We start from the raw sequence: 16,239 nt of genomic DNA, 5'->3' as shown, positions 1-16,239 counted from the left end.
TAAATATTACATTTTTTTTAAATTTTTTAAATTTCTTTCACTCTATATATACGTTATATTTGTATGAATATAAAAATATATTTTATATCATATTATTTATATCATGCATATATATATATATATATTCTAAAAAATTATATATATATATATATATATATATATATATATATATATATATATATATATATATATATATATATAATTTTTAATATATTTCAACTTTTTTATACATGATATATACACAAGTGTTATTTAATGTTGTTTTGTCCTTTTTATACAGTTGCAGACATTTTATTCCATTGCATTAATTGCCCTTCAGGGACGAATAAAGTGAAGATTTGATATTAGTTTTTGCTCCGGCATTGAGAATCCTGCATTTTCACTGGTATCAGTATCATCTACTGAAATGCTGGCATCATGACACCCAACAAAACAGGAATTGTTCATTAAAGAGCATCTGAGACCTTTATCAGAGCCCGGGGCCCTTCAGGTGTCCGTGAAGAAACATTAGATATATTAAGTCCATTAAGAATCCGGCTATAAAAAGCGTCATCAGCATGGCCAGGCTGCCGTTTCCTGCGCTCATAAGTATAGGTCATGACTGGGGCGTCCTCGGGCACAGCTAGTCATGGAGACGCTGACAGGCCTGCTAGCTTGTTCTCCGAAGCTATGGCATTCTAGATTAGATTTCACGCCGGCTGTGGCCATCATCTCACAGCGCGCCTCGCGGCCCTGTCCTAACGGATCGGCCCGTGCTTTTGAAGTGCGCTCGCAATCCGATTTGAGCCGGCCGTGCTAAATTGTTACACACGCAGCCGGACGCGCCAATAATACTATTAGCATCACGGCTAGTAGATTATAATAATATGAATAACCCCCCGCGCAGAGAGAGAGAGAGGCAAGAGGGCGAGTGAGAAATGAAGATAAACGAGGGAATAAAGCGGAGAGAGGGGGACGGGGACGGTGTTGTGCTCTTAATGGGACGTTATGAGGTTTGGGCGCGGGGGGAAAAGGTGAAGCTGCTTTACCTCTGCGCTGCTGTGAATTGTGGGATGCGATGATGGCTTTTCAGCTGGCCTTTCGGCTCTCGCTGACCCGTCTGTTCATCAAACAGATCCTGAGCTGATATCAGAACACCAGAGGCTTTTTTTAGGAAACACACGCACTCTTAGATTTCAGACTGAATCACTCCAGACCTTTTGTAGATGTTTCAAAGTTTTCTAAAGAAAATGTGATTGATTAGTGTTTTTGATTACTTTGGTTTGTTGGACCTCTGAACCGGCCAGAGAAAGAGCTGGGCTTTTACTGTCTTATATTAGTCATATTTGACCCCAAAGTCAAAGTCAATTATATTTCACATTCAGTTTTTTAAATACATTTTTAATGTATTATTTTTATGACATTAAACTAATTTAACTACACTTTACCCCCCCCCCAAATATATATAGTATATATATGAAGATATTAGAAATTAATATTTATATGGATTATTATATGCATTTTTTATGAATACATAATACACAATACATAAAAACTTAGTGTTATTAAAATAGGCTTCATATTTGCTTTATGATCATGGGAAGTTAAATGAAAATGTGCTTAATTATAATTACAAGTGTGTGTGTGTATGTATATATATATATATATATATATATATTCTGTATTAATTTTTTTATTACCTTTAGGACTTTTTAAGTAAGGAACAGTGTTCAATAGCATATATATTTGATATGATTTTTTATTTTAAGTATTTATAATAATATAATATAATATAATATTTAATAATATGATAATAAAACAATTTTACAAATATATTATATATAAAGCATTATATGATTTTTATCTTATTAAATTTTTTGCATTATGACATTAATGTTCATTGAAAATGTCACAATACATAACATCTTAGAGTTATTAAAATAGGCTTCTTATTGTTGATGCAAAATATAATGTTATATTTAATATCTTTTTGATTACGGGATGAAATGCAACCCAAACATGTTTTTTAACAGGTTTCGCAAAACTCACCCAAATTTGTTTTAAATGCATTTTCCTCTCAAAAAATAAAATGCATTGAAAAAAACCACAGTAACACAGTAAGTTTTTGGGACACTATCCTGATAGTATTCTCTGAAGTATGATTGTAGTGCATGAATATAGTATTTATTCATTACTATGGTACATATAACAATATTCAATTCATATGATGCCATCAGTAAACCGTCACAGTATTTTTCTTGTAGTTTTACGGTTATTATCGAGTTCCACGTGTGTGTGTATGTGTGTGTGTGTGTGTTCATTCTGTTTGGGTGTGTGTTGTGTTCTGCAGGCGGATCTGAGCATCAACCTCCAGGACGACAGCAGCTTCTTCTACGGTGTATCCAGTCAGTATGAGAGCTCGGAAAACATGATCATCACCTCCTCCACTAAAGTCTGCTCGTTTGGGAAACAGGTGGTGGAGAAGGTGGAGGTAGGAATAAATGTGACCTGTCACAACGCATTTACAATCAAAATCATCTTACGGCCAGCACAGGTCCATCTAATTGTTTTAAAGGCCGTGAGAAATAACATTAGTGGTCAGATCAGGAGAAAGATCCCCTCCATATGCAAATAGATCACCAGATTACGTCATCATAATTGTGTTATGTGGCATGTGTGTGTGAGTTGTGTTCAGTTTGAGAAACAGTAATCACCTGTGTGTCGTTCAGACGGAGTACGCGCGCTTTGAGAACGGCAGATACGTCTTCAGGATCCATCGATCGCCGCTGTGTGAATACATGATCAACTTCATCCACAAACTCAAGCATCTACCAGAGAAATACATGATGAACAGCGTACTTGAAAACTTCACCATTCTGCAGGTAACATCAAACATTTACCACGAGAACAGAGATTCTGACACACTACTACCACTACACTGACCTAGTTACCAGTTACTAGTTATAAACTGAATACAAATAATGTTGATATAAAATGTAGACATAGTAAATTTTAGTTTCCAGTGAATCAATTCAAAAAGTAGTATTATTTGATTATTTTATATAGTAATATTTCTACGTTATTCTCGTCATTTTTAATTTTATTCCCAAAATATTTTGACTTTATTATCATAATTTCAACTTTATTTTCTAAATATTTTGAGTTTATTCTTGTATTGATATGACTTTTTTTCTTAAAATATTCCTACTTTAATCTTATAATTTTGTAAATATATTAATATATATATATATATTAATATATATATATATATATATACAGTATATATATATATATATATATATATATATATATATATATGATGACATACTATTGATCAGTTTGTTAGAAAAGTATTCAGAATCATTCAAATAATTCAAAATTATTCAAATTAATTAAACAAAAAAATTTTTTTTACTAAAATAAAACTTGGTATTATCAATCACTGTCATCCAAAAATATATTAAATGGAAAAATGCACTAAAAAATGCGGTAACTGTAGTATTTAGACCGCAATTATGATCAATTTAGTTTAGAGTAAAACTAAAACTCAAAACTGATTTCTAGCTTAAATATCTCTGAGAGAGCCAGACAAAGCAGTGTTTTTCGATCACATATTTGTCCTCATTGTGAAGTGATTCCTGCAGCTCAGCAGTAAGTGTGAGTTAATTCAGTTTAACATCAGCCTTCATTACAGACTCAAGATGAAAAATGAAAAATGAGGCTGTAGCCACGGCAACAGTGTGTTGGTAACAACAGCTCCAGTGTGCTGGACCCGAAACAATGGGCCTCTCACCCGACACAACGGGACCTCACACACACACAAACACACACACACACACACACACACACACACACACACACACACACACACACACACACACACACACACACACACACACACACACACACACACACACACACTCACTCAATGACCCGATTGAGTCCATATTACTGACAGTGACGCACACAGACCAAAACACCACTTTACATATATCCATATTCATGTAGTTCACATTAAAATCACATATTGTATATAGGCTATAATAAATAATATATGAATAGTACATGTAAATATGTGAATAAAATCAATATTATGTACAAATAAAATGTATGTATATGATTATGTTTAAAGTGAGCCAACATTTCTCATACACTGTAATGCATAATAATACAATAGATATACAGAAATATACAGTTTAAGTAAAGGTGTAAATAAAACAAACAATGTAAAATAAAATGTGTGTGTGTGTGTGTGCGTTTGTATATATATATATATATATATATAATATTTATACAGTTTATAATAATAATATATATTTTATTATTATAGTATATGTAATATTCTATTTGATTATGGATTTTTTTTATTAACATTTTATTATTATATTACAACAAATTGCAACAAATGCATTGCTAATATTTTAAACATTTTATATAAAATTTATTTTCATTCATATTTATTATCATTATACTACAAAATAGGTTTCTGTAGTGTGTGTGTATATATATATATATATATATATATATATATATATATATATATATATATATATATATATATATACATACACATATATATATACACACATACACACATATATACATATATAGGTACATTTCAAAAAATTAGAATATCGTGAAAAAGTAACACTTTTTTTGTAACGTTTAAAAAAGTGAAACTATATAATATATATATATATATATATATATATACATATACATATATATACACATGCATACATACACACACACACACACACACATACATATGTGTGTGTGTGTGTAAGTGTGTGTGCTTAAAGTGAGGCAACATTTGTCATGTTTCTTGAATGATTCAAAACTAAGATATTAATCATTAATAATTAATATTAGTAAAATATCTGACCCTTGGTCAGGTATGCTTCATAAACCACATTTGCTGTCAAAGGTTTTATAGGAACCAAATTGTTTTGTGAATCATGTTAAATCAAATTCAGCTCAGTTTTAAACACATTCTTGTGTTTTATTTGAACAGTTCATAGATTAATCCATTCAAAGATATTGCTAAGAAAATAACTAATACATTGTTTGTCTTCATAATGCTGCATCAAAATGAAAAGCTCCCTCTGATTGGAGACACTTAAGTTTCCACCATCCAGTCAACTCCCAGAGGATCAAATCAAGTGGGTCCTGTGAGCGTAGCATGAAGTGCTGTTCATTGACTAAACGTTGTGTCTGTGTTGTAGGTGGTGACCAACAGAGACACTCTAGAGACCTTGCTATGCATCGCGTACGTGTTTGAAGTGTCCACCAGCGAGCATGGAGCCCAGCATCACATCTACAGACTAGTCAAAGACTGATAGCGAGCGTCTGCAGCTCACTGATCTACAGACGCCGCAGCGCCCCCTCCTGGACGCAGCCCAGACTCCTGAAGGGGTCCCGAGGACACTCCGGGCACAGGACTCTCAGAGGCACAAGCAGAGAATCTGCCGGAATGGCAAATCTGAAGGTCACGATATTTGAATTTCTTCTTTTGTATAATGAGAAAGAAATGCATGAGAAAGTTCTTTGGTTTTTCTTCATTTCATCTCATTTTAGCCCCTAAGTGTTTGTATTAGTGTTTGTTACTCTGGGGGTGATGGTCACCTATGTTTTTTTTTTTACAAACCAAAAGTGGACAAACAGTAGTTTTTCTGCATATATCAGGATAAACGTGAACGGCAAATGCCAGAATGTTTAAGTGATGTGTTTTTTCGTAGATTTGCTACATTGTATTTATCAGATGTATTCTTGAATGTGGAAAACTTAAACTCTGTACTGATCTGAGGAAGCTGGACGATTCTGGGGGTTTTTCTCCACAACAAGGGCTTGTAAAAACAGAGATGTAACTGTGTATTTTACCTGACAGCAGAACCAGGCAGTCTGAAACAGTTTGATATTTGGAATAAAGAGCGTGTGTTATCCCTTTAAACTGATTATTTTGTTCTTCTGGGTCTCATATAAAGTTGCTTTCATTTCTAGTTCTATTAGGAAAAAAGTTAGTTGTAGTCCTTAAAGTTTAAAGTCCTAAGATTTAAGTTCATTAACAGCCATATAGCCATGCTTTTAAATGAAGCAACAAATGCATTTCTAATATTTTATTTTATTATAGATTTATTTTTGTTAATATTTTATTATTATATTACAAAGTAAGTTTTTTTTTGATTAAGCAACAAATGCACTGTTAACATTTTATAATTTAATTATATATTTATTTTTGATTATTTATTTATTATTATTATTCTACAAAATAAGCTTTATATGAAGCAACAAATGCATTGCCAATATTTTATTATTATTTTATAATATATTTTACTATATATTTATTATTTCATTTAGATTTTATTTATAATTACACTACATGTTGTGTCATTAATCAATTATTTTTGCAGGTCCGAACTGTAGGCTATCTGTACTTTGAGGTGTAGCTCGTCATTTTAATGTAGTGTTTCACTAGTTACCAGTAAACCTGTTATGGAAATGGAAATATGGATATTTCATATGTAAACATACCTTTTCAACTTATTTCAGTTAATGTCATTAAACTAGCGAGCTAAGCCAGTAGTACTAACAGTGTCATGTAAACATGGCTAAGGACATGAAAAGCGGATGAACAGCCAAACCCAATCAATTTACCCTGGAACTGCTCCAATTGATTCAAACTCGTGAATTCGATCGTTCAGTTGAAGCAATTCACTATCAAAAACCAGATCAAGAGGCATTCATTTTCAAATTTTTGACATCGTTTGTAATGATTTTAAAAAGCACGAATAGTGAAGGGTGCAACGGAGGTTTTCGAAACTCAGAATCAGTTTGCGTGACAAAAAACGTTGCTTTGAAACGTTTCATTCAGATCGCGTATCGCGAATCGTTTTATTCAGAAACTGCATATTGCAAATTATTTTATGCATAACGTGAATCATTTGATTTAGATCGGAACTTCGGAATCATTTCGCGAATTTTCTGATCTGAAACGATGGTTCACTAATCATTATCGGGAGTGCGGACTGCGGAACATTTGATTTAGATCAAATTTTCGGAGCATGTATCGCCAATCATTATATATATATTAAAACCTAAAAGTGTTTGTTAATCAATCAATAAACAAAAAGAAAAAAAAAAAAAAAAGAAAACGATATCGGGACTTCGGAGCGGGTTCGCAAATCTTTTACTCAGATGGCGACTGATTTTTTTTTTTAAACTTTTTTATTAAACAGTACAAAACGTCAAACCATCAAGGCAGTACAGTCAGAAAAAAGAAAGAAAAAGAAAGAAAGAAAAAAGAATCTACAAATACGAATCCCTTAAAGGTGCAGTGTGTAAATTTTTGCATCTAGCGGTGAGGTTGCAAATTGCACATAGAAAAGCTATGGAGGACAACAAATGACGAAAATGTTGTCTTCTAAAACAATGGTTTCTTTACAAAGGTAAATTAAGCAATTATATTTACTTAATTATTTAGTAAACCGATATGTTATTGTGAATATTATTGTTACTTTTTCATCGTGTCAGTGTTTTATTCGCTAGAACAACATAGTGACGAAACACTCTGTAGTGCAGTTTTTCTGTTTAGGGCTACTGTAGAAACATGGCAGTGCAAAATAGCGACTTACATGTAGGGGACCCGCGGGGTATGTTGATAGAAATTGCTCATTCTAAAGTAAAAAAACAAACAAACATAATGGTTCATTATGTAAGGTCTTTATACACCTATGAAAACATATTTGTGTATATTGCAGAGCTAGAGCATACTGAGCATTGGTGGTTCAAAAGTATATAAATATTATTTTTCTGTAAAAGAGGAATTGTTTCGCTATATAAGGCTTTTATTCCTCTGCTGGGATCGTGTAGAGCCCTTTGAAGCTGCACAGAAAACTGCATTTTGACCTTCAAATCCTTGGCCACCTTTGAAGTCCACTATATGGAGAAAAGTCCTGGAATGTGTTCCTCAAAAAACCTTGATTTTTTTGTGACTGAAGAAAGAAAAACATGGGGGTGAGTAAATTATCAGGAAATTTTTATTCTGGAAGTGAACTTATCCTTTAAGAAGACACATAGGATGAATACAGTAGAGATGCAGTTTTCACTGCTTTTGGATTAACAGCGCTTTGGATAGTTTCCATGTACATGTCTAGAACAACTTTGAATGAAGAAAAGAGAGGTTTAGAGCCAGATTATTATTATTATTATGATTTTAAACAAGTGAATGACTCTTCCTCAGAAGAGTGACAAAAACAGCAACTCACTTCAATGTCTGACTTATAATAATAACGTTTATAAGATTATTTGTGTTAAGTCATTAATCTGTTGCTTGACCTCTTCATATTTAAGGAGAGAACTATAGTTTACAAATAGACATGGCATAAACATGTCTCTACCAATATCCAGCGACTACTAATTGTCTCTAGCAATAATTTTGACCAAACAATTAAGGGTCTGTTGTCTGCCGTTATGTCTCCACCAATGCCAAAATCAAACCCACACCCTTGTTTTTACTGCAAGGACTACATCTTTTTCCAATTTAGATGATCAAATAAATGATTCTATGGAAGACAACTAAATAATATTTCCACAAAAAAAATATTAATGATTAACCTAATGATTTCTATCCTACATAAATAAAGTTGGTGTTTTTGTAATGCTCAAAAATCAAGAACAGTACACATAAAATAATACAAAAAAGATAAACAATAATAACGAAAAATAAAGTAGAAACAAATAAAAAAATAAGAAAAAATGGGGTGTTTAACACATTATAAACAGAAAAAAGTTTTTAAAGCTGGAGTTTGAATGTTTTCATCTGTGGATATGAAATTTAGCAAGAAGCAAAATCAGATTTACTGTTCACAAGTTTCCTTTTAGATTGTTCATACTCATGAAACCCAATACCATGTCCTTCCAAACCAGAATGCATTCATTATAAATGTTACTCCTAGTGAAACTTGCCAAAATCTCTTTGTAAATGGACCAAAAGAGATGAACAACAGTTTCAAGAGTCATGACAAAAAGAGCAACTGGAGGAATTTTTTTTCATGTAATGCTTTGCAGGATAGAACTAATAAATTATTTTATAGGAAATCTTCTTTACTTTGTTAGTTAGTAAATAAGTATGAGGAAGCATCCACACTTTTTTTTTTTTTCCAGCAGATGCATTATTCCAATAAGCAGTCACAGCTGGCAGAGTAATATTCTGCTGAAATAATGAACAAACTATCCTATTATTATTTTTGTATGACTACATGAATAAAGTAATATTTATTTGTCCTGTCAGGTTTAGGAGCCATCAGCCAATCAGCGTGAGTTTGAAGAGGCTCCTGCGTCATCTAGTGGTGGAAACATGTCACTTCATCGGCTTGTTACACATGATCACAGCCTAAACATGAAATATAATCATACTGTTCATTGACATATATTACTGTACTGACACTGTGAAAATATTAGCATTCTGACACTTAACGATAATGATAACTCCAGGCTCCTGACTGGATTCTAACCTAATGCACATGAAGAAGCCAAAATAAACGTGTCGGCATTCTTAACAATGGCAAGAATTGATATGCTGAAGCCCTTTTAGTATACACAGCCAATGTTTCTGTCAAACTACGCCATTGCCCTTAAAATTCACCCGCTCCCTTGGGTTGGATTAGGCCTTCTCAGTGTGAAATGCTTGGCCTGACCTGGCAAACTCCAACGCTGATCCCAGCGCAACAACTGCACCTTGGCTCTGAGCGTTCATTCTCCAGCCAGTGTTTGCAGGATTCATAGATCTGCTGTATTTTGGAAAATGGAGTGTGAAAGCTACTCGGCTACCTGATCCAAGTCTCTTTTGGCAAACTTGCGGCTGTAACACACACAAACCGACGGGGAACATTGTATCAGCTCCTGTGATTCAGTTAGAATAATCCTCTCTGATTTCTCCAGAATGAATCAAACACTTCTCGTCTGAGGAACAAAGAGCCATTGGTGCTCCACGGGGCAACTATTGAGCAAATCTGGAGGTTATGTAAAATTTTTATGAAAACATGTATTGGGAAATATAAAATAATTGTTTGATTTATAGCTAGAGTGACTTTCAGGGGTGGTCAGCTTTTTAAAAAGAGGTTTGACCTTCAGGACAAAACACTCACATTCTTTGTGATCTCAGCTAACAGAGAACGTCCTTGGAACTTTGGATAATGTTCAGGGCTCTGTGTTCAGGTTCTGTTTTAGTGTATAAATACACTAAATATATAAATATATTTATTTATAATATAAATTATATGAATATAATTTTAGACATGGAAATACATGTATATATTTTCAATATATTGTATGTGTGTGTATTTATATAATAAATATATGCAGAACACACAAATATATTATGCAAACAAAAGCTTTTTTATGGTATATGAGTCATTTATCAAAACGTGGCCCATTTTGAATATCCTCTGTGCATCGAACAACTCTCTTTAGTGGTGGCTTTACAATAAAGCAAGACCTATTAAAACCCATTACTTCATTAAACTGATAAATAATTTTATTTTGTCGATATATCATCCAAAAATATTCATTCAAGGCCCAGAAAGGTATCAAGAATTTTGACAAAATAGTCCATGTGACATCAGGGGTTCAATTGTAATTTTATGAAGCTATGAGAATACTTTTTGTGCACAAAAAACAAAAACAACTTGTTCAACAATTCTTCTCTGCGCAACCCTTTGAAAAGTATCACAACTAGGGTTGGGAACCGAGAACCGGTTCTGTTTTTTGAAAAGAACCAGAACCATGAGCAATTTGCCATGATCACGTGTCGCACCAGACTTAAACTACTTCAGTCTGTGTGCACTGAATTTATTTAATACTTGAGTTGAATTACTGAAATAAATGAACTTTTCCACAACATTCTAATTTATTGAGATGCACCTGTACATACTGACTTCAACTTGGACCACTAAATAAATAGACTGCTATTGTTATGCAAGTATGAGGGTCAGATTATTTAGTGTAAAGGTCATTTCAAGAGTGATAAACAAAGTGATAGAAAATATTTATTTTCATGCATTTTAAATGTTTAAAAATGTGGGAACCACTCATTGCATCACACCATCTCCTGACTGCATTATTATTTGTAAAATAGGGGCTTTATGGACTGTGTGTATACATGGTTATAAGTATAACAGTTTATAATTCATTAATTTAGGGAAATGAACAAGTGTATTAGCCCTTAAGGGACTATTTGGCCGACCAGCTTATTCCTGCTTGAAAAGCAAAATGTTATTGATAGTGTAAAAAAAAATCAACTTTGAAGCATATGTTGATTGATGGACTAGCATTACTCAACATTCCTTACTACCTTCCAGCAACACTACATTCACTGAAGGTAAAATAGTAAAAAAAACATAATAATAGTTCATTTAAATGGAACCGGAATCAGGACAGGAAAATTTGTATACCGTAATATATGTTGAATTTTGACATTGCCAACCTTTAAATTAAGTTGACAGTAAGTAATAAACAGTATTGAGCATTGAGTAGTTGAGTATTGTGCATTTTTCTTTACCACTATTTTATTTATAGTTGTTTAATGATTTTAATGGAACCAGAATCGGAAAATTTCTAACAATTCCCATCCCTAATCACAACTCATGCACAGCTTTCCGCTAAACGTAAACAAAGCGCAAAGCAGGCATGTTCTATGTCAACAGCATGCATTGTTTACATACTCTTCAAGATGGTGGTAGGGTGACACAGAGGAGAAGAATTGTTGTTATTTTTGTTTTCTTTGCTTCCAAAAATATTCTCATAGCCTCATAAAATTATGATTGAACCACTGATTACATATGGACTGTTTTAACTTTGTTCTTGCTACTTTTCTGGACAATAAATGTAGAAGGACCCTTGCTTGTCTATGGAGAGCTCAGGTCAGAGAGCTCTCGGATTTCATCACAAATATCTTAATTTGTGTTCCGAAAATGAATGTAAGTCTTAAAGGGTTTGGAGCGACATGAGGGTGAGTAATTTATGACAGAATTTTCATTTTTGGGTGAACTATACCTTTAATATTTAATAGAACTAAATTATTGCATATGTTTATACAAAAAAATAATAATTTAATTTGCATAGCATTGCAAATGCAGTTTGTAGTTATATTGTGAAAAGAACAAAATGAACGGCAAATAAATGTGTTCGGGTTATTTATTTATTTATTTGTGAACGAATAAATGAATGAAGTTGAAGGACGGAATAAAGGATGTGCTCTCGCTCGCCTCAAGCGCGTTCATCATCAACACACACCTGTTACCTGCGCAGGTTCCGCTCACCTGCGCCAGAAACAACACGAGCGCTTCAAAACAACATGACTTGACTTTCCAGCCTCGCGGACAGGACGAACGACTCGCGCCATGACCGTCCCATGGAGTTTGCTGTGGATTCTGGGTTTGATCTGCTCTTCGGACTCCAGCTGCTCTCCGACATCTTACTATAAGAGCTGCTGGATCCGCAGATATCCAGGACTGTATGTGGACATAGAGGAGTCTCAGCGCAGAGGAGCCCACATCCTGAAGCTTTATCACGAGGAGTCTGCGGTAAAATGCAGCAGAGCCTGCTGCCTTACGCGAAACTGTGAGTCTATGCTTTAAAATGAAGAACTGACTACCTAAAGTAACACCTAAAACTAAAAAATGTCTGAATGTCACTGCGTTAGATAAGAAAACATCAAGCCAAGTGCCATTTATTTGAAAGAAAGACATGCACACTTTACAAGCAAAATATTTCACAAAAAAACTTTGATTTTACACATCATAAAACAATGCATAATTGTGGTAAACATGAAGAAACTAGTGTTTGTTTGTGGTTTGTTCGGTTGAACATGTTGATTGTTAATGTTATTCTCTACACTTGTGTGAACCTGAGGAGAACTGACTTAATATATCCACTAAAATCACCTAAACACCAGCTGATTCCCACACACTGAGATCAAAAAATGAAGAAAAGTGATGGTTGTAAATAGAAAACATCAATTTGCAATCACGTTCAAGTGTGTCAGAAATGCATTTTGTCTTCAGTTTGAACATCACGTCTATTGTTTTACTGTTTAGAACCACACAATGTATTTTTGTGAAATGTTTAGCTTGAGAAAATATAAAAGAATACAGATAGTCTAATTTTTACATTTATTAAGATGCTTTTAGCAACTTCCAAATGAGGAACAACACAAGCATCATAGGAGCCAACAATATTCATAGTTTAAAGCATAAGTTGTAGAGGTAAAATGCTTTATATAGTTATTATTGTAATGGAAAATAATTCTATCATAGCTTTATTGACATTTTGAGTAATTTGTTTCTAAACTAAATTATTGATTAAATATATGCATGTATGTTATAATTACTTATTATCATTTTGACTTAAAAATAAAAACGTGAACAACTGTTTATTAATTAAAGTGATTGCACAAATCTATATTTTTAAGTATAATTCACAATCTTCAACCAGGAAGATTTTGTTAATGGACTTTACCTTACGAATTGCATGTACAGTCTCCTGCAACCTGGCTGTGTTTCATTTCAACACCACTCAGGACAGCGTGAACTGCTTTCATCTTCAATGTCCGAACCTTGAGAGCTGCATTCCTCGCCACAGAGGAAATGTCATCCTCTATAATGTCACTAAAGGTGAGAAACTGCACACCAAAATCTACTTTGGTTTGAGGAAATATAAAACCATGATGATCTTTCCTTTTTCTTTTAATGATAATTGCATGCCTACATTAAAAGCTTTTAACATAAAAAGACCAAAATTTATTTTCTATGCAAGACATTTATACATAAATTGAAGCCAGAACAGAATTACTGAGTGTATTTAAATATTTTGAACATTCCCTCAGTCTACAAATTTATTTGATTAGGATAAAGCTAGTTTATAAATGATCTGATTGAGATATTTGTTGCTGGATGTGTCGCAGGTGTGGATCCTGACCTGTTGGTTTTCGGGAAGTACTTCACCACCAACGTGCGTGTGCTGCCTCACATGTCCTCCTCACGGCTCAATGTATCAGAGCCGCTGACCTCTGACAAGCGTCAGTTCAACTATCCACCCAACCCACCCGTCCGTTCCATCAGTCCTGCATCCACTAGCACGAAAAAACCCACAACCCCACAACAAACCACTTACGCTGTTCCTACTAAGCATCAAGTACAACATACCCTCCCTCGATGTACAACAATACAGGCTACAACTGCTCAAAGCACGTTAGAACACGTTATATCAACTACGTCAGAGCCTAAAATGGACTCTACACTCAATCCCCAACTGACAACAACTACGTCTCAGTGGGCATCAATAAACCTGCGTCATACGACCACCTCTCCGACGGGTGAACCTGATACAACAACTGATACTTTAAACCAAAGAATTCCAACCCCCCCACCTGTTTATATAACCACAGCCCACCCAAGCTCTACAACTGACTACTTTGACTCTACTATGACCTCTGTCCCAATCAACAAAGCTCTAAGTTCCTCAACTACCCAGCAGACTTTGGAACTAAAAACTACAGCTATACAGACTCCAGACTCTTTGGCAATGGCTTCTCAAAAGTCTATGCAATCTCCAGGTTCCTCAACTACTTTGAGACTAAAAACTACAGCTTCACAGAATACAAACTCTTTGGCGATGGGTTCCCAAGACACTATGCAATCTTCAAGTTCCTCAACTACCCAAAAGTCTTTGGAACTAAAAACTTCAGCTCTACAGAATACAAACACTTTGGTGACGGCTTCCCAAGATGCAATGCAATCTTCAAGTTCCTCAACTACCCAACAGTCTTTGAGACTAAAAACTACATCTCTACAGAATACAAACTCTTTGGCGACAGCTTCTCAAGACACTAGGCAATCTTCAAGTTCCTCAACTATCCAACAGCATTTGGGATTACAAACTTCAACTCTACAGACTACAAACTCTTTGGCTTCTCAAAAGTCTATGAAATCTTTTACCAAGGTCTTGACAAGTACCCAACAACCCTTAAACCAAACTATGGAAGAGTATCCAAAAACTACAGTGCAAACAACTGTTATTGAGACAGTTACCGCCCAGACTTATGCACCTTTCCAATCTGAAGCATCAACTACCACGAAACCCTTTATTTCTGCCAACGTTCCCTTACAAACATTGACCCAAATTACAGCTGCATATGGGACAATACAAGCTAAAACTGCTCAAAGCACATCAGAGACTAAAATGGGCTCTACACCCAATCCCCAACAGACAACTACTACATCAAAGTGGACAACAATAGACCCTTTAACTTCTACAGATGTTCCCTTACAAACCTCAACACAAACTACCCCTGCATATGAGACTTCTAAATGGCCTTTACAAACCCCAACACAAACTACTACTCTATCCCAACCAACACAGACAACTAGAAGTGACACAAGAACCACCACGAATCCTACAGTCACCACTGATGGTTCTACAGCCCCCAGATACCTGTCCCTAAGTTTCACACACTCTCGACTGAGCAACTCCCCAACCACCAGTAGTTTGAGTTCTTCTCTAACTGCCCCAACTAGCAGCATGGTGGACAGTCAACCGTACCCCAACGACACGAAGGGTTACATCAGCCGGAACATCACTACGGGTGATGCACCTCAACCTGGTGGGGATGGAAACTTGATGTCAGTGTGGCATTTGGCGGCCAACACTGTACTGGTGGCTTTAGCGACCTGCGCTACCATCACATTCTGCTGCTGTTGTTCGGTGTTTGTGGCTCTGAGCTGGAGAGGCCGTAGGCGTCGGAAGGGCAGGTACAGGACAAATCTGAGGTGCAAGAGAGGATCAATGAGACTCATCAAGTACGTTATCGTAAGAGAGAGTTCGTAAAGCGTGGTTCTTCACATCTGGCACTGGGTAGGGTTGCACCAGCCGTTCATAAGTTCTTACTTACATTGGAACATAAAGTCCACACTAGAGGCTTAGCTACTAGCTAGTTAGTAACTCTATTCGGTTGCACGATTTGTTCTTAAGGCAGTATGTATCTAGTAGGTCGTAAGCTCTTCGTAAAGTAATGCACAGTTGTATAATATGACATTTACCTTCAGTGATCCAGTAGCAGCTGTTAAATTATGTGAGCAGAAGTCGTTGAAATGCCAGTTTATCCTAACTACTTTTGTCACATGGAAATAACAGTAATCATGAACAACAAAGGTATTTTTAAATATAATTTAACATAATGTCAAATGTCAATGGCAATATTTTTAT

The 16,239-nt window shown here is 34.8% G+C and overlaps 2 protein-coding genes across 4 annotated transcripts in view; both read left to right on the top strand.

The window, feature by feature from the left end:
- Positions 1–5,929, top strand: part of LOC109070018 (transcriptional enhancer factor TEF-3-like) — a 31,394-nt gene extending 25,465 nt beyond the window's left edge. For all 3 annotated transcript variants that reach the window (XM_042753555.1, XM_042753554.1, XM_042753556.1), the window contains 3 exons: positions 2,330–2,470; positions 2,709–2,861; positions 5,205–5,929. In XM_042753555.1, coding sequence (XP_042609489.1) covers positions 2,330–2,470; positions 2,709–2,861; positions 5,205–5,318 — 408 coding nt within the window. In that variant the 3' untranslated portion in view covers positions 5,319–5,929. The remainder of the gene's footprint in view (positions 1–2,329; positions 2,471–2,708; positions 2,862–5,204) is intronic.
- Positions 5,930–12,269: 6,340 nt separating this feature from the next.
- On the top strand, positions 12,270–16,174 carry LOC122142409 (mucin-5AC-like). The gene is made up of 3 exons (XM_042752962.1): positions 12,270–12,597; positions 13,515–13,649; positions 13,940–16,174. Exons 1-3 carry the CDS (start codon positions 12,378–12,380, stop codon positions 15,859–15,861), a joined length of 2,277 nt encoding a protein of 758 aa, XP_042608896.1. The 5' UTR covers positions 12,270–12,377; the 3' UTR covers positions 15,862–16,174.
- The last annotated feature ends 65 nt before the right edge of the window (positions 16,175–16,239 follow it).

Source organism: Cyprinus carpio, chromosome B25 (genome assembly GCF_018340385.1).
Source record: "Cyprinus carpio isolate SPL01 chromosome B25, ASM1834038v1, whole genome shotgun sequence".
Lineage (NCBI taxonomy): Eukaryota > Metazoa > Chordata > Actinopteri > Cypriniformes > Cyprinidae > Cyprinus > Cyprinus carpio.
The sequence above is the reverse complement of the archived record's forward strand: the minus strand, read 5'-3'. Positions and strand labels throughout refer to the sequence as shown.

What these genes read in the sequence shown, in the direction of transcription:
- LOC122142409 (XM_042752962.1), top strand. Translation starts at nt 12,378, where the DNA reads ATGACCGTCCCATGGAGTTTGCTGTGGATTCTGGGTTTGATCTGCTCT. An exon ending in CTGCTGCCTTACGCGAAACT is followed by an intron (nt 12,598 to 13,514) that starts GTGAGTCTATGC and finishes TTGCATGTACAG; the next exon opens with TCTCCTGCAACCTGGCTGTG. An exon ending in CCTCTATAATGTCACTAAAG is followed by an intron (nt 13,650 to 13,939) that starts GTGAGAAACTGC and finishes GATGTGTCGCAG; the next exon opens with GTGTGGATCCTGACCTGTTG.